Genomic DNA, 27,050 nt, shown 5'->3' on the forward strand with positions numbered 1-27,050 from the left:
AGAGGAGCCGGCCCTCCCACTGAGCGGTGGAGCAGCCGTCTCCCCACGGGTAGGCTCCTGGCCCCACACTGGAGATGTTATCGTCTGTCCCCACTGTTGGGAGGTTAACGGACGCTTTCTTCTGAGAAGGGCAAAGATCCAGGTCCTCTGCAAGGCCCCAAATCCCAAGGTGACCCCACTGAGAAGATGATCGCTAGTGTTATGCATGACTAGGATGTGTATTCCCATAGCACCTAGGAGACCCAGGGATGGACAAATACAGAACAAAAGGAACAGGAGGACTTGTGGCACCTTAGAGACTAACAAATTTATTAGAGCATAAGCTTTCGTGGGCTACAGCCCACTTCTTCGGATGCATATGCTGTAGCCCACGAAAGCTTATGCTCTAATAAATTTGTTAGTCTCTAAGGTGCCACAAGTACTCCTGTTCTTTTTGCGGATACAGACTAACACGGCTGCTACTCTGAAACAGAACAAAAGGACAGTCCCTGCCCAAAGAGATTAAATGGAAGGATAAGACAAGAGACAACAGCTGGGTACAGAGCGACCCGGGGGAGGAAACACTGAGCCGACATTGGTCAGCCTGGCATGTCTGAGCACCCCAGCAGCCGAGCCACCCTCCAGCTTCCTGTAAGCTCCATGGCAAAGGGGCGTTTTCGGGGGGGTGGGGGGTTGAAGTAGGATGATGAGGTACTTTGGCGGATGTTTACGGGGCAGCACGGGAGAAAGCACAAAGGGGCTTGTCTGAAAAATGTAACAAGGGCGATGGAGGCTGGATGACCTGGGTAAAATCTTGTTAAGGGTTGAGTGAAAACCTCATTCGAACGGATGTGTGAATATGCCCTTCATTTCAAATACCTGGGAGAGGGGGTTAAGGGGCCACACCTAACACAGGGCCTCTTCCAGTCTGTCCAGAAACTAGCACCATGCGGGCAGGGGAGTCCAGTGGGTAGTGTGACCGGGGTGCTTGAACGGGGGGGCCAGGGGGCCATGGTCCCATCACTTTTTACAGGCCATAAGGATGAGCGATGGGGGGCAGAGAGACGTAAGGGGGGGCGAGGTCTTGGGGGAAGGGACAATGCGGGGGCAGGGGCGCGGGGGGAGGGGGGGGGCGGGGGGGGGGGGGTGGGGGGGAAGGGGCAACGTGGGGGGTGGGGCCAAGGTTCGGGCGCCGGTGGCCCCCACACTTTTAGGGAGCGTCCGTCACGCCTGATTGTGACCAGGTGTGTGTGTGAGTGAAGACACAGAAACGGAGACCAGGCAAGAACAGAGGGAGAGGCAGAAAGCGAGACCGCTGAGCAGCAGCCTCTGAGCACAGCATGACCTTGGCAAAAGCTGGCGAGAGAGCCAAGAAACTGCTCCTCTTGTTCTTCCTTCCTTCGGCATTCAGAGACCCGGGGCTTTGCATAGTCAAGCCTGCACTGAAGAAAATACCAGACTTCACCAATTTCTACTTCCAACTGGAACATCCTGGCCTGGGGCCCTGAACATTGACTAGACACTCAGGTCGAAAAGGGGTCGAAATAAATAGATCTGTTTCCTTCTCCCAGGTCTCCAAGTGCTTCTTGCCTTTTTGTTTGTCTTCCAGATTGCAAACTCCCTGGGGGAGCCACCGTGTTGATATTTGTGCAACAGGAAATCCTCAGTTCCCTCCTGCATGTGTCCACAGGCTACTTGGGACTAAATCCTTGACGCTTGCTCCCGAGTTCTTTCAGAACTAGCCCTTGGATGGCCAGTGTAGCCAGTTAGTTCATTTGCTCATCCAGTTCCCATTGTGTTATTTAGGGTTAGGGTCAACTCCTATGCAATAGGCTCATAGGCCACAGGAGCAAAGTATTTCAGGTTTCTCAATGGCGTGGAAGCCTGGAGCCCTCCACCTCCTGATCACTGGTGGAAATCCAGCCCAGGCACTTTGCAAACGAATTAATTCTCACAGCCCTGGCTAAGTGCAAATGGGAAATTTGAGGCAGAAATGGAGTCAGGGACTTGCCCAAGGCCACAGATCAAGTCTATAAGAGAGCCGGAAATAGAGGTAACGAACTCTACTAGTTGTCCTTTGCGCCAGCCAAGGGGTACCCTGGGTCCTAGCCCTGTGCTCCTTTCATACACTTCTCACTGAGTGACGAGTGGTTTAAGCACCAGGTTTGCCTTAAACTCCCTGGTCGCAGATACATTCAGTCCCATGCGCATTCCTGTGTGAACTCCCTGAGGTGAGGGCTCTATGTGGTTATTAAAAATCCCCTGGGATTCATTCCGGAGCTCTTGGCCAAAATATCCCGTCCCCTCCCCAGCTGTGCCAATCACCCACCTGGCTGCAGTGCTCCAGCGCAGAGGTGGCTGCATTGCCGTGGGGGAGGGATTCCTGTCCATCTCCAGACCCCCCCTCCCCCGGGGAGTGACGATTGCTCTAGAAGGGACACGATGCTCTGGAGCCAGGGCAGCGTGGGGTCTGGGGGGCAGCGTTCCAACCCAGCTTGTTACACTTCAGTTCTAGAATGCTGCCTCTAGAACACTCATCCTTCTCCCATCTCTGTGGACACTTCTCCATCCCATGGCCTTGCCCTGCGCCACTGAGCCCTCGGGGGCCAGCTGAAAGATGGGAAGGGCAACGCGCTAGGAGACCCCAGTGCTTTGCGTTTCTCCTTTGTCCTTCACCCTCCTGGGGAGCTAATGGTCATATTTGGACTCTGGTCCCTGTGGCGTTCCCTCCAGCCCCAGCGCAATCACCGTCCCCACGCCCGCCCCAGCAGGATCGCTTTCGCGAGCCTGGGTGGAGCCAAGCACGCGCATTGGGCGCCATGAAAAGCTGCGCTAAGCGAGAGGAGGACAGGAAGACTTTCATGGACCAGGTGCGTGAGAGCAAGGAGAATGGCTACCTCCTCTCCTCCAGGAAGATTGGCTCTGGGGCCTTCTCCAAAGTCTACCTGGGCTACGCCACCCAAGAGAAGCTAAGACAGAACTACAAGTTGGCCTCAGACCTTCGGAGCAAGCGGCACGCCATGGTGAGGACTGCAGGGCCTGGGAGCACAAGGCTGGGAAACGCCAGGGAACCAGCGGGAAAAGGAGCTCAGTCACTGAGCATACGTTACCCCTGGGGGCTCTGCAGGATAAGGCACCGCTCCAGTCCTGCTCTCAGCTCAGAGGTGCAGCGAGTTTGGGGGCACGGATCCATGGGATGTGACCAGCCAGTCTGGTTGCTCGGGAGAAGCCCAGTCCTGGATAGCAAGGGGTGCTGTGCTCCTGGAGGGTGGGATATTGGCAGAGCCGTGCAGGGGGTGAGCCCCTGGGAAACCGGGGGTGTCACTTACACGCCAAGCCGGCCGGGTGATGGCTGGCACGTGTCTAGGTTGTTCCGTCTGTTTCTTAGGCTCAAAGAAGTCAAAGGGAGTCTGGTGCCTGGAGCGGCAGCTGGGAGACTGAGTCTCCTGGATGCCCTGGGCAAATTCCATCCCCAAATATTAGCTCTCTGAGCTGGGCCGAGTCCCACTTCCTGTTCCAAGCCCTGTCCCTCGCTGCGCCGGCCGTGCTGGTGGGGCTGAGCCTCATGCTCCCTGGTCAGGATTTTACCCCGGATGGGTTGTTCTCTTCCTGTGCAGAATGTTGTCAGTGGGATTGTACTCGTGGTGGGGGTCGCTGTTGTCCCCCGGCCACGTCTCCGCCTGTGGTTGTGTTCTGAATTCTCCCATTCATTTGCTCAGATTCACCTGAGGATGTTCTAGGCTGCTAACGATGTGTCTTTATCTCCCAAGCCTTTTCTGCTGTTTGCCCCCAGCCAGCGCCTAGCGCACTGGGGTCCCGGCCCGTGACTGGGGCTGCTGGGTCAGACCCAGAACAGTAAAGAACAGCCACTTCTGGGGGCTTTCGGGGATCCTCTGTAACCTGGCCCCCTTTCTGGTGTCATTAACCCCCGCCTTTCTGGGCTGGTTGGTTCTCGCCCGGTCTCTTCACGGATCGGGTAAAGCAGGCGGGTGACTGATGGGCCGTGGCAGTTACTGAGGGTGTCCGGTGTCTGGGGGGTGCTGAGCCAGTGAAGAGCTCAGCTGGGCAGAGGACGCCCAGACACTCATTCCCAAGTGATGTGCCGAAGAGACACCCAGACAGTCCCCTGCCCCCCCCTTCACTCGGGTTTCCCAGACTCACCTGCCGCTGCTGGCGCGGACAGAAGCTATTTCACTCCACATGGTGCTGTACATCTGGTCACCCCCACCAGTCCTTTCCCCACCTGGCCTCCCTCCAGCCTGCCCCTCTGCTGGGCGCGTCAGTGTCTCCTTCAGGCGCCCGCACGGCCCGCGGGACTGGCCAGACGGAGTCGCTCTCTCTCCAAGGGCCAGGAGGGCTCAGGGTCAGCTTCCCATTCTCCTGCGTGCAACTCAGCAGCCGCCCGCTCCTCTCGCAGGTGGCCATAAAGATCATATCCACAGCCAAAGCCCCCTTGGAATATTCCAGAAAGTTCCTCCCAAGAGAAATCTACTCCCTTAATGCAACCTACAAGCACATCAATGTGGTGAGTCCCAGCTGCTGCCCCCTTCCCCACCCCCGCTGCCTCGGCCAGAGCGGTGTCAATAGGGCACCCAAACTGCACCGGGCGAAGGCCACACATTAGCCAGGGATGCTCATCGGCCTTCCTTTGGGGGGGCAGCCGGCAGCGACTGCAGCGATTCTCAGTCTCAAGCGGGCAAAGGCCAGCCCAGGCTAGGGGGTTTAGACACACCGCTCCTAGTGGAATGAATTGTGGAGCTGTGTCTCCTAACCCCCTAGTCAGGCTTGGAAATCTCAGCCTAGGGGCTCAGCCACTGCGTCTCTTCTTCTCCCAGCTCCACTCAGGTTTGGGGGCCTCCCTTAAAGCACAAGCCCAGGCAATGCGTCCTCCATGGGTAGCCTGGGGCCTCACTCCTCGCAGCTCCTTGCAGGAGACCTGGGTCTGGTTCCCAGGCCTGGGCTGTCGCTACCCAAGCCTGCCTGGCTGTCTAGGAGCCAGGACTCTACGCCCTGCCGGAGCCCCGGGTGCTATTCCCCAACCCAGCCTCCTGGGCTGACAGGGACTGGGATTGTCTGGCCTCCAGGGAATCCCGTCACGTTGCCCTGGGGACATTGGTGCGGGAGCTGCCCCACGCCGCTGCAGGGGCTCTCTGTCCAGGAACGGGCGCGTCTCTCATGGCCCTGTCGCCTCAGCAGATCCAGCTCTACGAGATGTACAGGAACAGCAGACGCACCTACCTCGTGCTGGAGCTGGCCTCCCGCGGCGACCTGCTGGAGCACATCAACGCCACCTCCGACCGCAGGGAGTGCCCCGGGCTGGAGGAGGAGGAGGCGCGAAGGCTCTTCCGGCAGATCGTCAGTGCCGTGGCACACTGCCACAACAGGGGCATCGTGCACAGGTGGGAGGGCTGCTGGAGCCCGTGCCATCGCTCCGACACGGGGAGCCCAAGCCCCCAGGGGCCCTGCCAAAGGCTGCGGCGGCAGCTTGACTGGGAGATGCCTGGAGTTCACCACCATCCGCCCGCATCTGGAGAACCCAGGAGTCCCAGCGCTCATCCCCTTGCTCCGGCCTCTGGAGCATGGGACCTCCCCATAGAATTCATGGCCTGTCCCATATGGCTGGTGTGCTGTAGGGTGTGTGGGGGTGGGAGCGGGGAGGCTGCAGGGCTCCATCCAGCTGGTGCCCCAGGGTCTAGGGCGGGCTAGCTCCTTAGCCCCCTACCTTGTCCTGCTCAGCGTTACTGTCCCAAGGGCTGGGGCTCCCATCGCCACTCCAGCACGAACATCCCTAAAAAACCCAGAGACTGTAAATGCTGCTGCACAGGCCCCCTAGCCAGCTCACGGCCCCACCGGGTCCCTGTCTGCCCCCTCCCAGGGGAACCTCAACAGGTTTGAAGGTGCCATAGTCAGTTTCACACCATATGGGGGGCCCATTGGGAGTGGGGGGCCAGACCAGGTGCAAGAGGGGGCAGGCCTGGAGCACACAGTGCTTCACACAGTGAAGCAGCCGCTCTGGGACCACTCCAGCCAGTGTAACTTAGTTCAGCCCTTAGGCCGCTCTAAGTTATCGTTCGGGCCATTTAATCCCCCAATGGCCCCAGGATCAGGGCTGATAGAGCCACCTTCCTGCCCACCTCAGCTGTGCGCGCTTAGCATGGCTGGGGACCTGACCCCAGCAGGTATTGGCGGGGATATACATCACTGGCAGAGCCATGCTGGGGGCCCATCGCATGCTCACTGGGGCGGGGCCACGTCTGTGTGGGACAGGGGATCTCACCACCCAGTGACATCGGTGCTCCTGCTTTGTGTTCCCCGCAGAGACCTGAAATGTGAGAATATCCTGCTGGATGAGCGAGGCTTCATTAAGCTGACAGGTGAGCGCTGCCCATTTCGAGGGGCAGGAATTGTTTCCCTTCAGCCAGCCCTGGCTAGGCGTCCCTGAGCTGCTCCGTGCTCCATGCTGGGGCGCTCAGCCTGGGCGCTCGGCGCAGAAGGAAGAAGAGCCATTGCATTTAGGTTACTTTTTACTTTGCTTGTGACACCGGGTGGAGCCCAGCTCCAAAGGGGAAGCCAGCTTCCATTCAGCGCCTACCTGCCGAGGTTTCACCAGGGACAGCCCCGCGCTCTTGCTCCCTCATTTCAGTGTGTCTCCTTTGTGCATTTGCCAGCGCCCAGGGCAGGGCCAGCGTCACTCTTTGTGTGGAGTGAGCCGCTCTCCCACCACAACAGGGAGACACAAACAGGGAAGAACTAGGACCTTGTTGCAAAGCCGCAGAAATCAGCTGGGGACTGCAGGGAACCTCAGTCTGCTTTGAACTCAGAGTCTTAACGGATTAGATTTCAGGTTTCACAGGCAAAAGGGACCCTACAGATCATCTAGCCTTGTGACCCTCCCCTGGTGATCCCTGCATCCAGCCCATAGCTTCTGTGGGAGCTACAGCAATCTTTCGAGTCTTAATCCAGACCCCAAGTAATGCTCCCCACCATGATCCAATGGTTAATACCATCACAGTGCTTATCATTTCTAGTCTGAATGTCTCGCTTCATCTTCTAGCCATTGAACCGTGTCCTGCCTCTGCCTGCGAGATTCAAGAGATGTCTGCTCTAGGAATCTCTTCCTCTCGTAGGAACCCACGGGCTGTGCTCAAGTCACCCCCTAACCTTCTCGGGGATGTACGCAGTAGACTGAGCTCCTTCACTCTCTCCCTCAGGCCGGTTTTCCAGCCCTTGACTCATCCTTGTAGCTCTTCTCCAAACCCTTCCCAGTTTGTCAAAGTCTTTGTTCAAGTGAGTGTCCAGGGACGGGCTCACTCATGCTGTACGCAGAGGTAACACCCCTCCTTGCTCCCGTCCTTCTCCTGCTTAGCCATCCGAGGACCACGTTCCCTCTCTGATACAGCGCTGCCCTGGGAGCTCACGTTCAGTTGGTTCCCAACTGTAAACCCTGAGTCCTATTCACTGTCACTGCTTCCAGGACACAGCCCCGTCCCACAAGTGGGACCCACATTCTTTGTTCCTAGGTGTGCGACCTGGCATTTGGGGGGGTGAAACACAAGTTGTTCAGTGACCATTGACAGCATCCCTTTAATGCTCATGTAACGGCCACATGGCCCATCAGCCCCCACCCGACAAACACTCCCGCAAGTAACCCCACTGAGCTATGGGGGTACACTGCCCAGCTTGTCTTGGGACTGGTTCTACCCGCGTCAGTGCAGGGGCAGCTGGGGCAGCCCTTAGTTCAGAGAAGCTGTCACATCCGTGAATTTTGCATTTTGCTCTAGGGGCGGCATGGCTCCGGGTCTTGTTTCTCTTTGGCAGGGAGGTCCAGAGTCTAGGTCCACCTCTGGGGAAGGGTCGGTTTCCTACACTCATGTGCCTCCCCCTCTCAGCTGACAGTTTCATGGCTCCATTGGACTGTAAAGTCATGGTCTCCCTTAAGGGGAGTCCAGGCTCCAGGCCCAGTCCGCTCCTGGGCTCCCCTCCGAGACCACCGCTGAGGGTGCAGGCTGGCACCAGCGGCAGTGATGGTTTTGCGATGTGCCACTGGGAACGGGACCGAACTCATTCCACCTGGGCCATTGAGCAACCATCAGACAGCCTGGCCTTTTCCTCACTGCCATCTGGGCTGGGTTCCAACCAGTCACCTAAGAGGTGAAAGGCTCCGGCACCCAGGACCAATCCCTCGAGGCACCTGCTCCTCTGGGTGCAGCTTTACCGGGTGCCTCTGCAATCCATGCAAGTTAGGTGCCTAAATACCTTTGAGGGTCTGGGCCCAAGAAAGGGGGGGCAGGCCTGTTGTCCTTCAACTGGATTCAACTCAGCCATTAGGTCCCTGCTGAATCTGAGTTTGGGGGCCTGATCCCTACACCTCCTGTCAGTCCCCCAGAGCACCAAGCCTGGACAGCGCAGGCTGGAGGCGTGGCGTGGCGTGGGCAGAGCTGTGTGAGAGCCCTGCACTGGGGGGCCAGACTGCTGACCTGGTCGGTTGTCGGTGGGTGGGGAGAGAGAAAGGCCACGTCCCCCTCGGCTCCCATCGCTACGGGGGCCAGGCCGTGGAGCACTGAGCAGGCATCTCACCCGGGGGGTCGTTGCATTACAGATTTTGGGTTTGCCAACCGCTACTCCTCGAAGAATTCCCTGATGAGCACGTTCTGCGGCTCTGTGCCCTACACAGCCCCCGAAATCCTCATGAGCAAGAAGTACAACGGCGAACTGGCTGACCTGTGGAGCCTGTGAGCGCCAGTCTCCTGCGGGGAGGGACATGGCCTGCGGGAAGCAGGAGCTCCCTGGAGCGGGGAGAGGAGCCAGTCACTTCCTGGGCACTGCGAGTACCAGGAAGGAGGGGCTGGGTGAAGCCGACTGCATCGTGGGGCCCATTAGCACTGTGTAGTGGGGGTCGAGCAGGCTGCCCGCAGGGGGGTGAGAGCACCAGGGCCCCCCGACGGCCAACACCCTGGGGTTTGACCGGGGCGCTCCAGAACGAACAGCGGGGGCTGCTGTAACGCTCTGTAGCCAGGGCTGTGCCAGCTGCTGTCCTCTGCGGATGGGCCGAGACGGGGCCCACGCCACGCTCACCAGTACGCTATGGGGCAGGCTGCCCCATGAGTACCGGGTGCTGGGAGCTGCCGTGGGCCATGCAGCCCATGCCGTGTCCCTGGGGAGGCTAGGCCTGGTGCCAGCCCCTCTAACCCCCAGCCTCCTCCCGCAGCGGTGTGATCCTGTACGCCATGGTGACCGGGAAGCTGCCCTTCAGAGAGCGCCAGCCTCACAAGATGATCCACATGATAAAACAGGGCCTCTCCTTCCAGCAGCCCATCTCCCCAGGTAACGCCCACGCCCTGCGCCTGCCCACGGAGAGCTGCGGCGCGAGCCCTGCTGCCCCTGAGCAGGGTCCCTGAGCAGCCAAGCAGGGTCGGGGCTGCCCTGAGGCAGGAGGGGAAGGGCACAAGGGCAGTGCGGAAGCGAAGTGTCAGGCTTTGTGGAGAATCAGCCGGAGCTGGGGCAGTGAACGAGCCAGCTCCCCCTTTGCCCCACGGCTCCTGCTTTGCGCTGAGGAGTGAGGGCTGCCCCCCACAAGCCCTGCCCCAGGCCGACTCCAGCCCCTCCTCACACCAAACACGGGCCTGGAGAGCAGGGAGGGAAAAGCCAGGCCGCGCACGCGGGGGTGGCTGGGGGCCGGGGGAGGGCCCATGGAGCCCAGCGCGCTGCACGTGGCACCGGTGACCCTGCCCCAGTCTGGGAGCCAGGCCGGGAGGGTGGCGGGGAAGCCGCCCTGCCAATGCGTGGGCAGGCCCGGCCGCCAGGCTCCAGCCCCTCTCTTTGTGCCAGAGTGCCAGAGCCTGATCCAAGGCCTGCTGCAGCTGAAGCCTGGGGCCCGGCTGGGCTTGCAGCAGGTGGCCACGCACTGCTGGATGCTGCCCGCCACCTCGGCCATCTTCCAGCAGGCACTGAACGCCACGGGCAGGCCCCCGGAGCGCAGCCCAGCCCTGGAGAAGCCGTCCGCCCAAGGTAGGTGCGTGCCCTGCCCCCGGGTCTGCCTTCAGCGGGCAGCCCCCCGGGGGGGGGGGAGCACTGGGCTGAGCACAGCCGGGAGCGGCCTCGCCAGTGCCAGTCTGGCTCCGTGACGAGCCAAGGAGCCCCAGGCCAGCAGTAGCGCCCCTTGGGGGCTCAGCTCCCCCCTCCAGGAGCCAGCAGCCCCCCAGCCCCCCATCTGAACTGAGCACTGCTGCCCCAAAGAAAAGAGCCACCCCCCTGAACAGCTCCTCAGCTAGCAGCACCAGGAGTACCCCCCCCCCCGCCCGGGCACCCCACAGGTCATAGCCCCACCGCCGGCCGGGGGAACGTGACACCGACCCCCACCCCTCCCCTGGGCACCCCGCAGGACCTCGCCCGGCAGCCAGGGGAACGTGACACCGGCCCCTCTATCCCTGCCGCTTCCTTTGCAGGCGAGAGCGGAGGCTCCGTCTCTTTGCTGCCAGACCTGGAGAGCTTGGCCAAGCCTCCCGAGGGAGCCGCCAAGGGAACCAAAGCCCCCGCAGGCCCTCGCACCTCCTCTGCACAGGACGCCTTCCCCGCCCGAGCCGAGATGGAAGCCAAGGCCCCCGAGCTGATCTCTGCCGGCTGCCTCCATCAGCTGCCCTCGCCAGGCCAGGCTGAGCGCTCCCCGCGATTCTCCCTGTACCGGCCCTGCCTGCTCTCCGGCCTCTGGCCCTTCCACCACCTCCCCAACTTCCGCAAGCCCGTCTCGGCCACCTCGGCCAGCGCCTACGTGGCCAGCCGGCGGCTGGGCGAGAAGAGCCCCACTGTGGCAGCAGCTCCTCCAAGCCGGTCATCTCCCTCCACTCCATGTACATGATCCGGAAGCCCCCGCCGGAGCCCATCACAAAGTAGAGGGGGCCTTGCCCAGGGCCAGGCCGGCGACCCCCCCACTTGGCCCTACCCCAACAGAAACAAACCCCATAAGGATGGCTGCAGCCCACATATTAAATGTTATTCAGTCGAGGGCTCTCAGCTGTCCCTCACCGGCCTCCCGCTAGGCCCCGTACCCCCCAGCTTGTCTCAGACCCGTTTCCCACAGGCCTGTCTCCTCGTTCCTCTATGCACCCCTGCCTCTCCCACAGGACCATCTGCTCCCCCAGGCCTCTCCCAGCCATGGCCACGCACAGCCTCTCTCCTGCCATCCCCTCTGGGGCCTTTCTTCTCCAGCCACCCTCCCCTGCCAGTCCCACAGCCTGCGCAGGGAGCAGCTCGGGCCATATCCGTGGAGCAGAGGGGATGAGAACTTGGGAATGAGGGGAGAGGAACCCAGCCACAGGGCCTGGATCCCTTGGTGACAGGCCCCCTGGAACAGGACTCCGGGGGACGAGGAAAACACCCTGCTAGGGCAGAGGGAGAAGGCCCCGGAGGGAGGCACAGGCCCTGCCAGCACTGAGACAGAAGCAGTGACCCACTGGGCCTGGCCAGACTTAGGGGGGGCCGGGGGTAGGAGAGTCCCGCAGTTCCGCCTATTCACAGGCCAGACAGCTGAGCTGGGGCCCACCCGTCCAGGCTGCCCAAGCTGCACTTGAGGCCGGAGCGAGATGGGGTGGTTCATGTCCCCTTCGCAGCCCCCCAATCTCAGGGGCAGGCTCAAGGCAGCACCGACTTCCAGCCAGCCGCCTGCAGGCCCCAGGGCCATGCTCGGATGCTGGGGGACACAGAGCCGCTGTGCCAGGGTCTTCCAGGCAGGAGACAACACACGTGGGGTAGTTGGGGCGTCCGGCCTCTCAAGTGTATTTAGCAGCTAAGAACAGAACCCAGTCCAAAGCCACTGCCAGCTCCTGCCCCCCAGCCCCGGCTCTGCCTCCCCATCCTCCCCCCGTCTGGAATTCAATAGCAGGTTACTGCTGTTCCGGGGGCTCAGCGTTCATCTCCCCCTCGCTAGAGACACATCCCGTGCCCAGGCAGGGCTGGAATCAGCATCCCCCAGGTTCACCTGTGTGGACACCAGCTCAGCATGTGCACCTGCCCGTTCAGGACGGGGGGCTGGCACAGCGCTGGGTGCAGGCGAGAATCTCAGGCCACAGCCCAGGCAGCCGCCTGCCGCCACGCTGACTGCAGGGGGCAGCCCCACAGCCAGGGCGCACCATCACCTCCCACTGTGCCCCAGCCCCGCCCTGCCGAGCAGCTCCTCTGGGCCAGCACTGCTGCACTGTGCAAGGGGGAACCTGGCCCCCCGGAGCCCGGCTGAGACCCCCCAGATTCATCTCGCCTGAGTCAGGCACTGATGTGGGCTGGAGCGAAGCAAGGAACCTCAAGGGGAGGAGCTCCCAGTCCCAGTCCCCTCGCTCTGCTCCAGAGCCGCCAGGCTGCGCTGGGCGCTGCCGTCTCTACAGACCTCGCCTCTGGATTAAGGGCAAGGGTGGCTGCATCCGGTTGCATTCGGTACGGCTGGGCGTGGCTCCCACGACGGCTGGCAGGTCGCGGCCCTCAGCTGGGCAGAGTCCGAGCGCCCCCCACACTGCCGGGGCAGGGCAAGCAGGTCAGCAAGTCACCTCGACAGCCCCGAGGATCCCATCTGCGCCCCAGGCCCCTTGCTCTGCGTCTCCTGCTGTCCTTGCTGCCGCTCCTCCTCCCGATCCAGATGCTGCAGTCGCTCCTCCACGTCCTCGGGGATCTTCACCTCCAGCAGATTCTCCATCCCGGGCTCTGGCTCATCCCCAATCAGCACCTGCTCAGGGCACAGCAGCAGGGCTTCAGAGGGGAAACAAGCCACCAAGTGGCCAGGGACCGGCCAGCAGCGCCCTGCTCCCTACCCGCACGGACCCCCTTCTCCTCCAGCTCCCGACGCAAAAGGCATCCCCTGCAGAACCCACTGTGCAGTACAATGACTGCACCACCATGTGGCAACATCGAGCCCCTGCTTGTCTGCATTTGCCCGGCAGAGACCGGACCCCACCCTGGAGTTTAATAGAGAGGGGGGCCCCAAAGACCCCAACCTGGGTGGGGCCCAATTGCCCATGCCCCCTGCCCTGCAGATGCTGAGCCACATGGACACGATGGGCCTCTGCCCCTACCTGGATCAGCTTCTCGCAGGCAGCCTGGACGTCGGGCTCCGTCTCCCACTGGTGGAGCTCCCGCACGACTAGGTAGGTGCCCTTCTCCTTCACCAGCTGCCGGCCGGCCTTGGTGGCGGTGAGCTGCGTGGGAAGCAAACCAAGGGGAGGGGCCAGGCCCCGGATCAGACCCAGCCACAGCCAGCGTGGGCAGCATGGGGAGGAGCAGCGTGGGCCCAGCCAGCCCCAGCTGTTTCAGAGGGAGGCCAGTGTTACGGAGTGTCGGGGAGTCAGGCCCTACACCCCTCTTCCTGCGATTCACCGTGACTCTCAGCCAGCCAGTAAAACGGAAGGTTTACTGGACAATAGGAACGCAGTCTACAGCAGAGCATGTAGGTACAACCAGGACCCCTTCTGGGGGGTTCAGGGAGCTTAGACCCCAGCTTGGGGTTCCCTGCGTTGCACCACCCAGCCCAAACTGAAAACTACCCAAATCCCTCCAGCAGCTTTCTCCCCCCTCCCCTCTGCTCCTCCTCCCCTTTGTTCTGTCTCCCGGGCAGAAGGTGTCACTTCTCCCAACCCCCCTCCTGGCTCAGGTAGCTCAATGTAACTCCCAGGCTACATTCCCAGGTCAAATCCGCCCGTCACAGGCAGTTGTGGGGAAGCCCCTTCCTAGCCCCATCAGAGAGTGGCTGGCTCCTGCCCTGCAGCAGCCGGGGTCCTAACCCTCCAGCGTAAGTGGGGCTGGGGATCCTGAGAGCAGGGAGGGTCGCACGGATAGGGGGCAGCAGCAGGTGGGAAGGGGTGGGGGGGCCCTCCTGCAGGAAAGGGGGCATCTGCAAAGCAACCCTCTCTGCCCCAGCCGCCTTGTCCCCCCATCCCATCCCGGCCCGTGCCCCCCTCCCCCAGTGTTGTACAGCAACCCACCAGCATGACTGCCTCCAGCAGCATCTTCCGGATGTCAGGGTCCTTCTCCCGCTGCTTGTCCTGCGGCAGGTACTGCAGGTCCACGGGCAGCCCTGGGGCAGAGCCAGGCAGGGGCGTTAGAACAGGGCACACGGATCTACAGGCTCCTGCCAGAAAACTGCAGAGCCCCCCACCCCCACCCGCCACTCACTTTACCACCCCCCAGCAGAGGGGAAATGAGAGCAGAAAACAATTGAATTCTTTGTTCCCGGCTGCACAACTCTGCCACCGCTAGACCCCCCCCCCCCAAACACTAGTCCCCAAAGCCCCCCTCCTAGCGTCCCCCCTCCTCACTTTCCATTTCCGCTTCAGGGAATTCCTCAGGGCCCGCCAACGGCAGCAGGAGGAAGGGGAGCAGGTCCACCTCGGCGCCTAGCAGCCACTCATGGTACTCTGGGAACAGACACCCACACACAGGCTGGGATCAGAAGAGGGCTCAGAAATCACCAGGAGATAGGGCGTAACAGGGGGAGTGCACCCATCGGGGCCTTGCAGTGAGCCCGCCAGACAGGAAACTTCACGGGCCATACGGGGGCGCTGCCAAGCAAAAGCACAAAGCCCGGCCAGCTCCTCTGAGAGGAAAGGGACATGCAAGCCCTGATTGGGGCCTGCGTTGTGCTGGGGAGCCAGAGGCCAGGCCTGGGCACAGAAGCCAGAGCTCCCGCACGGGAGGGGGGTTAGAGCCTGGAGCTCTAAGGCACAGGCTGGTTCAGGAACCAGCTGATACCAAGAAGTCCACTCAGGGCTCGGCGGAGGCAGTGAAGCCAGCAGGATCCCAGGGGTGAGGGACACTAAGTAGCCCCCCAAATGCAAAACACTTACTGTACTCGAAGCAGCAGTTCCTGAGTGTCCCGATCACCCCTCCTCGGCGGATGGCGGAGGCCTCATACTGCGTGTAGGGCAGCAGCCTCTGTACCACGCACCTGGGCAGAGGAGGGGCCCTTGTCAGAGATGGGCATGCACACGCTGGGCCCCCGGCGTGTGCACGCCCTGGGGCATTGCAGTGATGCAGCTGTGTCAGTCCCAGGACATTAGAGAGACAAGGTGGGGGAGGGAATATCTTCGACTGGGCCAGCTCCTGTTGGGGAGAGAGACCCACTTTCGAGCTACCCAGAGCGTCCTGCCGGCAGAAGATAGGACCTCCCCCCAACCTTGTCTCTCCATTGCACCAATGGATGAACAGTCTGACCTGGGGCAGCTCTGAGCCCACGCATCCCCCCGCCCGCTGTCACGTTCCCAGCTCGCAGGCCACTTCCGAGAGCGCCAGCACCCACCTGGATCTGTCCAGCAGGAACTCCCGGGTCTCCGGCAGCTGAGTCAGATTGGAGAGCAGGGGGCCCAGGTAGTGCAGGGCTGCCTTCTTGTTGTAACCTTCAGTGCAGAACGCCTCCACCACCCGGGCCAGCCCCAGCCCCTCCTGCTGCACGGCCTGGAAAACCTGGCGGCAGGTGCCCTCCTCCCGGGACAGGTTGGAGAGGAGGGTGCAGACCTGGTCGGCGAAGGCGTAGCCCGGGTCCAGCAGGCGGTGCAGGAGCACTGGCAGCTCCTTGGCCACGACCCCGTGGGTGGCCACGGCCACAGACAGGTTGATGAGCGAGTGGTAACTGTCCTTCACCACGGCCAAGGAGCGGTCACCCGTCAGCAGCAGCAGAGCCTCCAGGAAATCCGGCCTGCCTGCCAGCAGCGTCCGCCCCTCCACATTGCCCGTTAGCCCGAGGATGTAGCCTGTGGCCTGGCCCTTTAGATCAGGCCGGGTGTCCAGGTGGAGGAACTCCAGCAGCTCTCTGGCCTGCTCCTCGTCCATGCTGGGGCAGGAGGCCTGGAGGCGCCGCCCTGCAGACAAAGGGACCTGTCAGGTGGGTGGAAGGGGACTGTTGGCCCCTCACTAAAACTCAGTGGGGGGGTTGGTTGCTAGCTCCCAGTACCAAAAGAAAGGGGAAGGGTGGATGGGAAACCAGGACCCTGAGACTGACAGTCCCCAGGGGCAATGGGGAGAGGCCAATGCTCCAGGTCAGCCTGATTGATAGGGCGGGTGGGCTAATGGGGCAGGGGGTCCCATCTTCCCTGTGAGCTGGAATTGCCTGGGCCACAGCGGAGCAAGCGAGCTAAGGAGAGAGCAGGAGCCTGAGCTGAGGAGCAGAGCTGGGCCAGCCAGAGGGACCCAGAGAACCAGATCCGTGCTGGGAGCAGAGCTGTAGCAGCCAGAGGGGCCAGAAGCGAAGCCCAAGGAGCTGGGGCAGAGTGGGGCTGGAGCAGTCCGGAGCCGGGTGCAGTGAGCAGCTCGGAAAAGCGAGGGGGGACCCTGGGCAGTGAGCCCAGCGCAGGGGGATTCCCCCAGCCAAGAGGCCTTGCAGGCCAGACGAGGGGCGCTGGCGCTTTACAGCGCTGCAGCTTGCTGCGCTCCGGGGGGTGTTTTTTCACATGCTGTAAAGCGCCAGTGTAGACAAGCCCCAAGGGTCCGACCCGCAGCATCCCTGCAGCACAGCCCAGGCCTAGGACACGGGAGGAACAGACTGTGAACTGCCCTGGCACGCCAGAGACGCGGCGATGTCCCGGTGCCACAGAGCGGGGTGACGGGTTTTCCTTTCACCTCTCCCATGTTTTCCTTATTTGTTTTGTTAATTGGTTACTGTTTAATAAATCGTGTCGGCTTCGAGCTGTATGCAGTGACCAGTGGGTCAGGGAAGCGCCCCGTGCAGAGAGCACCCGGATGGGGACACCCCGGCCCCGAGTGGCCATGACAAGCTGGGGGGCGAGCCCCCAGGAACGCTGGGCCCCGCCGTGCCGGGGTTACGGGGACCCTGCCCCACAGGGGCGTGGAAGGGGAGCCCTGGGGGGGCAGGCGGCTTCTGGGGACAGGGAGCGGGGCTCGGCTCCCGGCCCCAGCCCGGCTCACCGGGGTCGTGTCTGAGCCAGGAAAGGGCCACACAGGAGCGGCTCGGCCCCGGGCCGCTGGACACGGGGCCGGGCCGCCAATGGGACCCAGGAGTCCTGGCTCCGGGCCCTGCTGCGCGTCACCCGGGGCGGGGCGGGGCCCCCCTTGCCTGTCCCCGGCGCCCTCCGGGCTCAGCTTCGCGCCGCCACGTGCGTCTCTCTGCGGCCGGGGGTCCGGTCCCGGCTGGTTCCCTTTGGGCGGACTGAGCATGCGCACCCGGACGGAGCATGCCCAGTCACCTTCGCTGACGCCACTGCCCTCTCTCTGCCCTCACTTCTGCTGCCTCCTCTTGGGGAGGGTTCAAAGGATTCGGGGGGGGGCAAATCGCCGCGGGGAGGGGGGGCGGTGGGGGGCGGGCCAGCGGGGGTGCTGCTAATCGGGGGGGGGGGGGGGGGCAGAGGCGGTTTTCGTTCTGCTCCCAGGACGCTGCATGTCAGCCCCCGAGCAGGGGGCGGGTTCCTGGGACTGGGGCTTAAAGGCACAGGCCTCCGATTCCTCGCCTGTCACAGCGTAATCACCGCGGGGCCTCTCCAGCCGAGACAAGTGTTGCAGGGCCAGGCCGCCCGGGGGGGGGGGGGCAAGTGGGGCAATTTTCCACAGGGGCCCCCACGAGTATGTCGGAGGCTGCCCCCGCCTCCGTCTCCCCCAAGCCCCCGTGTCTCAGCACGCCGCGTGCGGGAGCGGCCCTGGCGCTGCAGCGCCGTGGCTCCAACGCTGTCCGGGGCCGCTCCGGGACACTGAATCCTCTGGGCAGGGCCACGCTCCTGCTCCAGCCAGGAGACTGAATGCGGTGAAATATCGTACAGACCCTCCCTCCCTCCAACTCTGCCTCTCACATTTTGAATATGTACAAGTGTCTTCTATCAGTCTCGATGTCTATATGAAATCACTGCAGCTCATTTCTCTTATATAACGTGCTGAGTTGCTAATTCCCTCCCAGAGCCCACATATCCGCACCCCCTCCTGTACCCCAATCCCCTGCCCCAGGTCAGAGCCTGCACCCCTCACTCAAACTCCCCATAGCCTGCAACCCTCCTGCATCCCAGAGCCTGCACCCCAAAAAGGGCTGGATTAACCTCTTGTGGGCCTGGTGCTGACCGTATTTGTGAGCCCCCATGGAGGAAATGGGGACATGGGGGAAATGGGGACATGGGGCAGGGGGGCAGAGTCCTCAGAGCGACGGGCTGGCCGGGGGCAATGGGAGATGAGATGGGTCATGGCACGGCAGGGACAGCCCCGTTCCACCCAGCGCAGTACAAGGGCACTGTTTACAAACCGGGAGCTGCCAGACGCACACTGGCCAGCCTGGCCCTGCGCTCCCATCGTGCTTCTTCCCCTTCGGGGCAGTCCCATGCTGCACCATGCACCCCCCTGCCCAGCACCCCTCTGACTCCCTACGCCCAATGCCACACCACCCAGAGACCCCCACAAACCCCCATGCCCAGTGCCCTCCCACAGACCACTCCCCCACCCACTCAGACCCCCCCCATAGATCCTCTCACTGCCCAGTGCCCCCTAGCTGGAGACCCCCCACAGTCCTCCCACAACTGCACAGTGCCCTGCACCTCCCCGCCCAGAGCCCCCCCACAGATTCCCTCACTGCCCAGTGCCCCCCACCGCCCCACTGCCACAACTGCACAGTGCCCCGCACAGACCCCCACACTTCCCAGCACCCGACACACACAGATCTCCCCAACTGCACAGCCCCCCAACACACACAGATCTCCCCAACCCTCACTGCACAGCACACACCCCCCCCAGACCCACTAGAGACCTACTCTCCCACACCCTAACCCCCAGCCACAATAGCCGGCCCTGATGGGAGGTGACTGTGTCTGCCAGGCTGAGCCGGCAGCGCAGCCAGAGCTGGTCCTGGGGCAGGATAACTCCGGCCCCTTGGGGGTGCAATCAGTCAGGCTGGAGCAGGAGTGGAGCCTACCCGGGCCAGGCACCCTCAGGACCCACATGCCTGGTAGGACCCAGCTGAGCCGCCGCCCCCTGTGACTGGCTGAGACTGGCCCAGCCTCTGCACCAGTCCCAGGTGGCTCTTTCCCTGGGGAGGCAGGTGGGGCCCCACAGGTCCCAGGCAGTGGAGACAGCTCAGAGCTGGAGCAGTGCTGGGGAGTGGGGCAGATCCCTGGGACGTGACTCCCGAGATCCCACCCACACCCGTTGGCCCCGTGGCCAGCAGCCCTGCCGAGCCCACATGGTGGCCCCCAGCTGCTGGGTGATGAGCCCCCTACAGCAGCGGCATAGCCAGGTTCTCACATCAGGGATTTCTTGTGTTATGTCTAGTGAGTGTTTAATATAAAAATCAGGGAGTAGGGTTACAATGTTCTAACAAGAGAGTGTGCTATTGCCACTATCCAGTCAACTTGCACACTACTGTAATTCAGAGAGAGAGAAAGGAAAAAGCTGAATTTAGAGAATAATTATTAACCAGATTCTTAGTTATCCACCAGCCACTGTGCTCCAGTCCCTAGCACAAAGCACCATAAACCCAGGAGAATCTGGCCAAGAGACCAGTCACCTCAAATTGGCGTCTGCTCCCCCGCCCCCGGTTCCCAGTCACCACTGTCCAGGCTATAGCAATCGAACAATAGATCAATTTTGGGGGGAGGGATAGCTCAGTGGTTTGAGCATTGGCCTGCTAAACCCAGGGTTGTGAGTTCAATCCTTGAGGAGGCCACTTGGGGATCTGGGGCAAAATCAGTACTTGGTCCTGCTAGTGAAGGCAGGGGGCTGGACTTGATGACCTTTCAAGGTCATTTCCAGTTCTAGGAGATGGGATATCTCCATTTCTTCTTCTCTCTTGTCACATTAGCCCGCAGGAAGCAGGTCGTGAGTGTTTTTGACCACAAACCCCATCCCTCCTGATTCGCAACCCCATGGACCAGGCGGGAGCAAGTAACCCAGATGTATTCGTGGCGTCACACCTGTCTGCTCCGCTCCTAGCCAGACCGACAGGCTCTCTGGCCAATCGGTGGCTGCGGTTTCCCAAGGGGGCGGGGAAGAGGCGAGTACCCGGAGGCTGGGGCCCAATCGGCGGCGCCTCGGACCGAATCGCGGCGAAGGGGATTCTGGGGGTTGTAGTCACACGGGGCTGCTTCTGCGCATGCCAAGCCTGAGTCCCCGCCCCGTGCAACGGCCACGGCCCCTCAGAGCCCCGCCCACAGCCGGGCTCCTCGCGCTCGGTTTCGATTTCCCACAACTGGGCGAGTGGGCCGGCGCCCGCGGGGTCCTAGCGCCCCCAATCCCTACTCAGCTGGCGCCCGCGGGGTCCTAGCGCCGCCCTGTCCCCTGCCGGCCGGCACCTGCGGGATCCTAGCACCCTGGTCCTGGCCCCGGCCCCGTGCTCCACACAGCCCCTCTCCCGGGAGACCCGTGCGGCTGCGCTGGTCCAGGGCCAGGGCGGGCGTCGGCTCGGGCACTGCAGAGAGGGACGGGGCTGTGGGGCTGCAGGGGACTCAGGAGGCCCAGCAGGCTTGGGGCCTGAGGCTGCCCTGCTCCACAGCACCTGCTGGCAGCGGCTGCTTCAGTGCCACCGGGGAAGGCCTGGCCGTGACCTGCTGTGAGGCAGCTCCCCGTGCCGGCACCACGCTGCCTCCTCTTCCAGACTCTGCCCCAGGCATGCCAGGCCCATGCCTCAGTTTCCCCTCCTGTCCCATGTCTCTCTTGTCTCAAGCTGTGAGCTCTGTGGGGCAGGGACTGACTCCCCTGGTGTCTGTGCACAGCGGGGCCCTGGTCGGGGTTGTGGCCTCTAGGTGCTACTGCAACAGGGAACCCCCACGCCCTGGGGATGAGCTGGGCAGCTCAGTCCTGTCAGAGCTACTGGCTCTGCCACATTCCCCAGGTCTGCTGGGGTGCTGTGAAACCAGGGCTTTGAGTCCACAGTCGTTAATGGCTGATGCCAGCAGGAGCAAAAACTGAACTGCAGCCCGACGGGGCAGGGACAGAGCCCAGTTCTGCTCAGCCACCGAGTTCCCTGCCTTTGTGCCGTGCCCAGCGCCATGGCCCTGCACCTCCACAGCTGCTGCCTCTACTTTCACTTTCCCTCTCGCTTTCAAAACAAGGGAAGTAAACGGGAAAAGCCTCACACCCAAAGCCAGCCCGACCCTAGAGCGAGTTCAGGGAGGATTGTCACCGCACCAAGTCCAGCAGTGGCCAGGTTGGGGCTCCTCCCGCAGTGCTAACACGGCAGCACGAGCTGCTGGTAAATGCACATTGTGTCTGTTCACTTCATTTCACTGTTGTGAGGACGGGCCCTGGACCCTGGGGCCCTCCCTTGAGAGAAATTATAGACACGACTAGAGTTGGACCAAGAGCCACAGACCATCCCACGGGAAGCTCCCGACTCCGTCCCACTAGGGGCAGAGAAATCTGGGGAGCAACAAGTCTAGGCTGAGGTAAAGGCATTTGCCTGACTCAAGGACCCCCCTGAGGGGGTGGCCAGATTTCTCCTGCATTAAAATAGCCCGAAGTCACTTAAACACTAGCCCCAAAGTAACCCAAGCTGTTTATTGAAACAAACTTTTGTTATTAACACTTTGGTCTGTACAAACAGAAGCTTTCACTAGATACCTAGCACCGATTTGATATTTTTTTAAAGCTACAGGCCCCCAGCAGGAGTTTGTCTACATTAGCAACAAAGCTATGAGATGACAATCGCATTCCAAACCAACCCCCCGACACTGTTATTTGTATCCTGGTTGAGGGTTGGCAGATGGTTCAAACAAAACAGGACGAATTAAGTTGGCAGGCCCCGAACCTGAAACCGCTTTAAACTCACTTCCCAGGTATTGTATGCAGCGGTGTCTCTGTGACGTTATCGACATGAACGGTGACCGTATAGATCATTGTTGCAACCAAGGTCATATAGTGGCACCAAATCTTGTACAAAGGAGGTTAAGTGAGGTGTCTAAGACAAGGTTATGATTTGCTGGTCATGATTATACTATCTGTATGCAGGTATCATGTTTGTATTTAAAGTTATAAGTATTGGCTCTATCCTGTCTGTAGTTCAAATTGTGCTGTGCTTCTGGGTGACACCCCAGACAATGTGGCGTCAGCTCTGCCTAGCCTGCTTGATGGCCCATTAAGGACCATCAGCTACACAACTGACCCATTGAGAGAAGGCAGATATGCCTTGTGACTCAGCAAGGCAGGGAGAGGCCTATGGACAGAACTCTGAGTTTTTTCCAGGCCATGTGCTCGGTGGCTTGTGGTTGGAACAAAGGAAGCACAAGCCACATGGCAAAAGGACTATAAAAGTCAGCTGCATCTTCTCCATCTTGTCTTCAATCCTGCTTCTTACCTCTGGAGGGACTTTGCTACAAACGGAAGCTCTACACAAAGGACTGAGGACCCATCCCAGCTGGGGATGTTCCAGAGACTTGATTTGAACCTGCAGTTTATTCCATCACCGCTACAAGCCTGAACCAAGAACTTTGCCATTACTGTATGTAATTGATTCCATTTAACCAATTCTAGCTCTCATCTATATTTCTTTCTTTTTATGAATTAACCTTTAGATTTTAGATTCTAAAGGATTGGCAACAGCGTGATTTGTGGGTAAGATCTAACTTGTATATTGACCTGGGTGTGGGGCTTGGTCCTTTGAGATCAGTAGAACCTCTTCTTTCTTTTACTAGGGTATTGGTTTTCACAACCAGTCATGCCCATAAGAAGTGGCACTGGTGGTGATATTGGGAAACTGGAGCGTCTAAGGGAATTGCTTCTGTGACTTATGGTTAGTCAGTGGGTTAAAACCAAAGTCCTCTCTGTTTGGCTAGTTTGGTTTGCCTTAGAAGTGGAGAAACCCCAGCCTTGGGCTGTGACTGCCCTGCTCTAAGCAATTTGTCCTGAAATGATACTCTCAATTGTGTCCCGCCAGAGGCAGCATCATTACAGTCTCCACTTCCTTTCCGCCTGGCTCTGAGTGGCTCAGAAGCACAGGAATCAGTGACAAATGTTATTTAACCCCACGCTCCAAAAGCTTTCTTGTAAAAAGCATGATCCTTTCCCCTCCCCTTCCTCCAACCTCTCGAGTACAGCATGTATATGAAGATCACAACATATTTAATATTCAGCTGAAACCTCTCCTCCATCAAAAGAAAGTAGAATGAAGGGCTGCAGCAACCCCATATTCAGTCAAAAATTTGTATATGATAGCTAACCTATTGAGCCCTGTCCACTGTATCCCTACAATTCCCTAAAATGGACATATTGCTAAGAACAAGTTAAAAATTACTTAAGACAAGTTAGATGTCTGCAAGTCACCAGGGCCTGATGAAATGCATCCTAGAATACTCAAGGAGCTGACTGAGGAGATATCTGAGCCATTAGCGATTATCTTCAAAAAGTCCTGGAAGACGGGAGAGATTCCAGAAGACTGGAAAAGGGTAAATCTAGTGCTAATCTATAAAAAGGGGAATAAGGACAACCCGGGGAATTACAGACCAGTCATCTTAACTTCAATACCCGGAAAGATACTGGAGCAAATAATTAAGCAATCAATGTGCAAACACCTAGAAGATAATAAGATAAGTAACAGTCAGCATGGATTTGTCAAGAACAAATTGTGTCAAACCAACCGGATAGCTTTCTGTGACAGGGTAACAAGCGTTGTGGATAGGGGGAAGCGGTAGACGTGGTATGCCTTGACTTTAGTGAGGCTTTTGATACTGTCTCGCATAAGCTTCTCATACACAAACTAGGGAAATGCAACCTAGATGGAGCTGCTATAAGGTGGATGCAAAACTGGTTGGAAAACTGTTCCCAGAGAGTAGTTATCAGTGCTTCACAGTCATGCTGGAAGGGCATAACGAGTGGGGTCCCGCAGGGATCAGTTCTGGGTCCAGTTCTGTTCAATATCTTCATCAATGATTTAGCTAATGGCACAGAGAGTACACTTATAAAGTTTGCAGACGATATCAAGCTGGGAGGGGTTGCAAGTGCTTTGAAGGATAGGATTAAAATTCAAAATGATCTGGACAAACTGGAGAAATGGTCTGAAGTCAATAGGATGCAATCCAATAAGGACAAATATAAAGCGCTCCACTTAGAAATGAACAATGAGTTACACACATACAAAATGGGAAATGACTGCCTAGGAAGGAGTACCGCGGAAAGATATCTGGGGGGGTCATAGTGGATCACAAGCTAAATATGAGTCAACATATTTGCAAAAAAACCAAACCTTATTCTGGGCTGTATTAGCAGGAGTGTTGTAAGCAAGACATGAGAAGTAATTCTTCTGCTCTACTCCTGATTAGACCTCAGCTGGAGTATTGGGTCCTGTTCTGGGCACCACATTTCAGGAAGGATGTGGACAAATTGGAGAGAGTCCAGAGAAGAGCAACAAAAATGATGACAGGTCTAGAAAACATGACCTCTGAGAGAAGATTAAAAATATTGGGTTTGTTTAGGCTGGAGAAGAGAAGACTGAGGGGGACATAACAGTTTTCAAGTACATAAAAGGTTGTTACAAGGAGGAGGGAGAAAAATTGCTCTCCTTAACCCCTGAGGACAGGACAAGAAGCAATGGGCTTAAATTGCAGCAAGGGAGGTTTAGGTTGGACATTAGGAAAACTTCCTAGCTGTCAGGGTGGTTAAGCACTGGCATAAATTGCCCAGGGAGGTTGTGGAATCTCCATCACTGGAGACTTTTAAGAGCAGGTTGGACAAACCCCTGTCAGGGATGGTCTAAATAATACTTAGTCCTGCCATGAGTGCAGGGGACTGGACTAGACGACCTCTCAAGTCCCTGCCAGTCCTGTAGTTCCCTGATTCTATGATTCTACCCACACCGTGATCACTAGCATAGTGGAGGAGAGCTAGAAAGAGTTGTTGCATTCATATGGAGGAGAGGACAACTCCCTCCTTTGTGATGAATTTGTTAGAAAATGTGAAGAGTCTCTCCCTCCGGTGACAAGTGTGTTTAACAGGCTCGCTTTTGTTTCCCTCACCCAAATCACCCAAGTTTTATATGACAAATAATCAAGCTGGTCAATTGCTTCTGGTTCCACTCGCCATTGGGAAAGGAAGTGCAGACGCACTGACCCAGGGATATGGGACACACCTAGGAGATGTTTGGTTGCTGCCCCAAATATACACTACATTCTGGTACAGCTACTGACTCTAACAAAGGACGGGGCACCAGCTCTCTCAGTTTCGATTCCTGACTTGCTCTCTCAGTTTCGATTCAACGACTCGTAGTGTGGCCCTGCCACATTGACTTAGAGACAACACTGTACAGTTGGTTGTTACACCTAAGATGTGTACAACTGAAAGACATTAACAAAAAAGTGTCTGTTTTTCTTTTTCAGTTTGTTTTATGCATTGGACTGTACGTTGTGTAGCGGTGGTGTCAGTGTACACAGCACCTGTACATTCATTTCTACCTTGCTGGAGAGACCATTATGGACATTAAACAAAGCAGAAATACCCTTGTAGAAGACCTGTGAAAAAATTCCGAACATTCTGCACTGTCAAAAGCTGGAATGATTTTCTTTGAGAAGACTAGAAATGTACAGTATCACTGCTTCAGTAATCCCATCTGTAAAATGGACTTCTCATTTACAGGAGGGATGGAGAATGTAGCGTCTGTAAAGCACTCTGAGCTATGGAGCGAAACTGAGCTAATTCCCTGACTTTCCCGGAAAGTGGACACCAGCACTACACGTGATCACTCAGCTCAGCAAGTGGGAACCGAAGCTCCACAAAACGCCCCGACAAAGCGCAAACAATAACAACTCCGCCCCCTGCCCAGCCCTGGGTGCCGTTCTGAACTGGGGAGCGTCTCCTGGGGGTTCGGAAAAGGGCAGGGCAAGCCAATAAGGCTGTAATGTATTATTGACTAGTCCCGTACAGATAGTCAGCAGACATGGCCAGCGGTGGGAAGAACAGCGTCTCTTGCACTAAGATACTGACCACTTAAGGCCAAGTGTGGCTGTGAGACGCGTGTCTCCAACTCCCAAAGTCACGAGCCGGGGAAGAATTTGGCTCTTAGCGCCAGGAAGGACATCTCAGAGCCAGCCCTGGGGCTCGCGGAGGCACAAGATGGCCATATTGCAGGGGAAGGCTGGGTTAACGGAGATCCCCATGGTCCTTTTCCCACAGGCCTGCTCCCGGGGCAGCTCAGAGCAGGGGGGCCATGGGCCACAGGGTCCCCACAGGGAGGCCAAGCCAGTGCTCCTCTGTTTGTAGCAAAGGCCATCGAAAACAGAGAGGGGAGCGGAACAGTGAGGGGCCCAGTTGCCCCCACATGCACCCGCAGAGCCCGGTCCCCACCCGCTCTCCTCAGCCAGGCTGTTCGGTCCCGGGACACAGACACGGAGCCCCCCCAGGGGGGAGAGGCTGCGACTCAGGACCTGCACTTCCAGCTTGTGTCCCACCAGGGAGCAGTGGAGCCGGCGAGTGCCACCTGCGCTCGGCATGGCCATGGCTCGCGGCGCTCCCTGCGGCCGGAAATCTCGCCTCAGCCGGAACAGCCCGGCCTCTCGGGAGAGACCCTGACACAGCATCGCTGTGACAGCAATAACCCCTCGCCCCCGCCAACCGGGCCCCGGCATCCACGTGTGCCGGGCCGCCCCCCCCGGGCTCGGGGCCCAGGGGGTTGAATTACAGCTAGTTCTATTTTTGTCATTGAATTAAATCTAAGCAGCCCAAATGCAGCCGATTATGAGCAAACTAGTCCCAAATACCACAACCCGCGACGCCGGCTCAGAAAACACCGCCCCTGGCACTGCAGACATGGCAACACGTCCACTCAAGCGCCTGGTGCGACCAGCTTCCTCAGCCGGACATGGGTCAGCAAATGGTCCCCACCCCGCCCATCCCTCTCACCCCCCCGCTCCAGGGCAGTGCCCTGCTGCCCCTGCCCGCTGGAGGGAGCTGGGCGTGGGCGGCCCCCACCCCCTCGCCATGCCATCGCCTTTGGTTCCTGACCAACCCATACCAGCTCCTCCAGCTGGGCATGGGGGGACCGGCTGGCCTGGCGCAGACGCCCAGCCCAGCCATGAGGCTAGACCCTGCTCACGACGTGGAGCCCAAGGCCCGGACGGTGACCTGTTGTGACGTTAGGAGTGTGATATAATATCTCATTGGAAGGTGACAGGGCCAGAAAGAGTTAATTA

At 59.3% G+C, this 27,050-nt stretch overlaps 3 protein-coding genes across 3 annotated transcripts in view; 2 read left to right on the top strand and 1 right to left on the bottom strand.

The window, feature by feature from the left end:
• Nucleotides 1–2,798: 2,798 nt before the first annotated feature.
• LOC112113238 (testis-specific serine/threonine-protein kinase 5-like) lies at nt 2,799–10,834 on the top strand. The gene is made up of 8 exons (XM_024209465.2): nt 2,799–3,002; nt 4,397–4,504; nt 5,176–5,378; nt 6,298–6,353; nt 8,579–8,711; nt 9,188–9,303; nt 9,808–9,987; nt 10,425–10,834. Exons 1-8 carry the CDS (start codon nt 2,799–2,801, stop codon nt 10,832–10,834), a joined length of 1,410 nt encoding a protein of 469 aa, XP_024065233.2.
• A 1,412-nt stretch (nt 10,835–12,246) lies between these two features.
• Nucleotides 12,247–17,143, bottom strand: HGH1 (HGH1 homolog). Its single transcript, XM_029914054.1, is given in 9 exon segments — nt 12,247–12,688; nt 13,035–13,157; nt 13,941–14,032; nt 14,274–14,372; nt 14,802–14,902; nt 15,254–15,817; nt 17,030–17,073; nt 17,076–17,099; nt 17,102–17,143. Coding segments are annotated over 9 exon segments (1,269 nt in total). The 3' UTR covers nt 12,247–12,508.
• A 385-nt stretch (nt 17,144–17,528) lies between these two features.
• LOC112113239 (NFX1-type zinc finger-containing protein 1-like) overlaps nt 17,529–27,050 on the top strand; it is a 36,169-nt gene continuing 26,647 nt past the window's right edge. The window contains exon 1 of the mRNA XM_029913419.1: nt 17,529–17,586. Within this exon, the coding sequence (XP_029769279.1) occupies nt 17,529–17,586 (58 nt within the window). The remainder of the gene's footprint in view (nt 17,587–27,050) is intronic.

The sequence above is a fragment of the Terrapene carolina genome, unplaced genomic scaffold, assembly GCF_002925995.2.
Source record: "Terrapene carolina triunguis isolate 2854851 unplaced genomic scaffold, T_m_triunguis-2.0 Scaffold58, whole genome shotgun sequence".
Lineage (NCBI taxonomy): Eukaryota > Metazoa > Chordata > Testudines > Emydidae > Terrapene > Terrapene triunguis.

Coding starts and splice junctions, on each gene's coding strand:
- LOC112113238 (XM_024209465.2), top strand. CDS start 2,799: ATGAAAAGCTGCGCTAAGCGAGAGGAGGACAGGAAGACTTTCATGGAC. Junction 3,003..4,396: donor GGAGCAAGCGGCACGCCATG/GTGAGGACTGCA, acceptor CTCCTCTCGCAG/GTGGCCATAAAGATCATATC. Junction 4,505..5,175: donor CCTACAAGCACATCAATGTG/GTGAGTCCCAGC, acceptor TCGCCTCAGCAG/ATCCAGCTCTACGAGATGTA.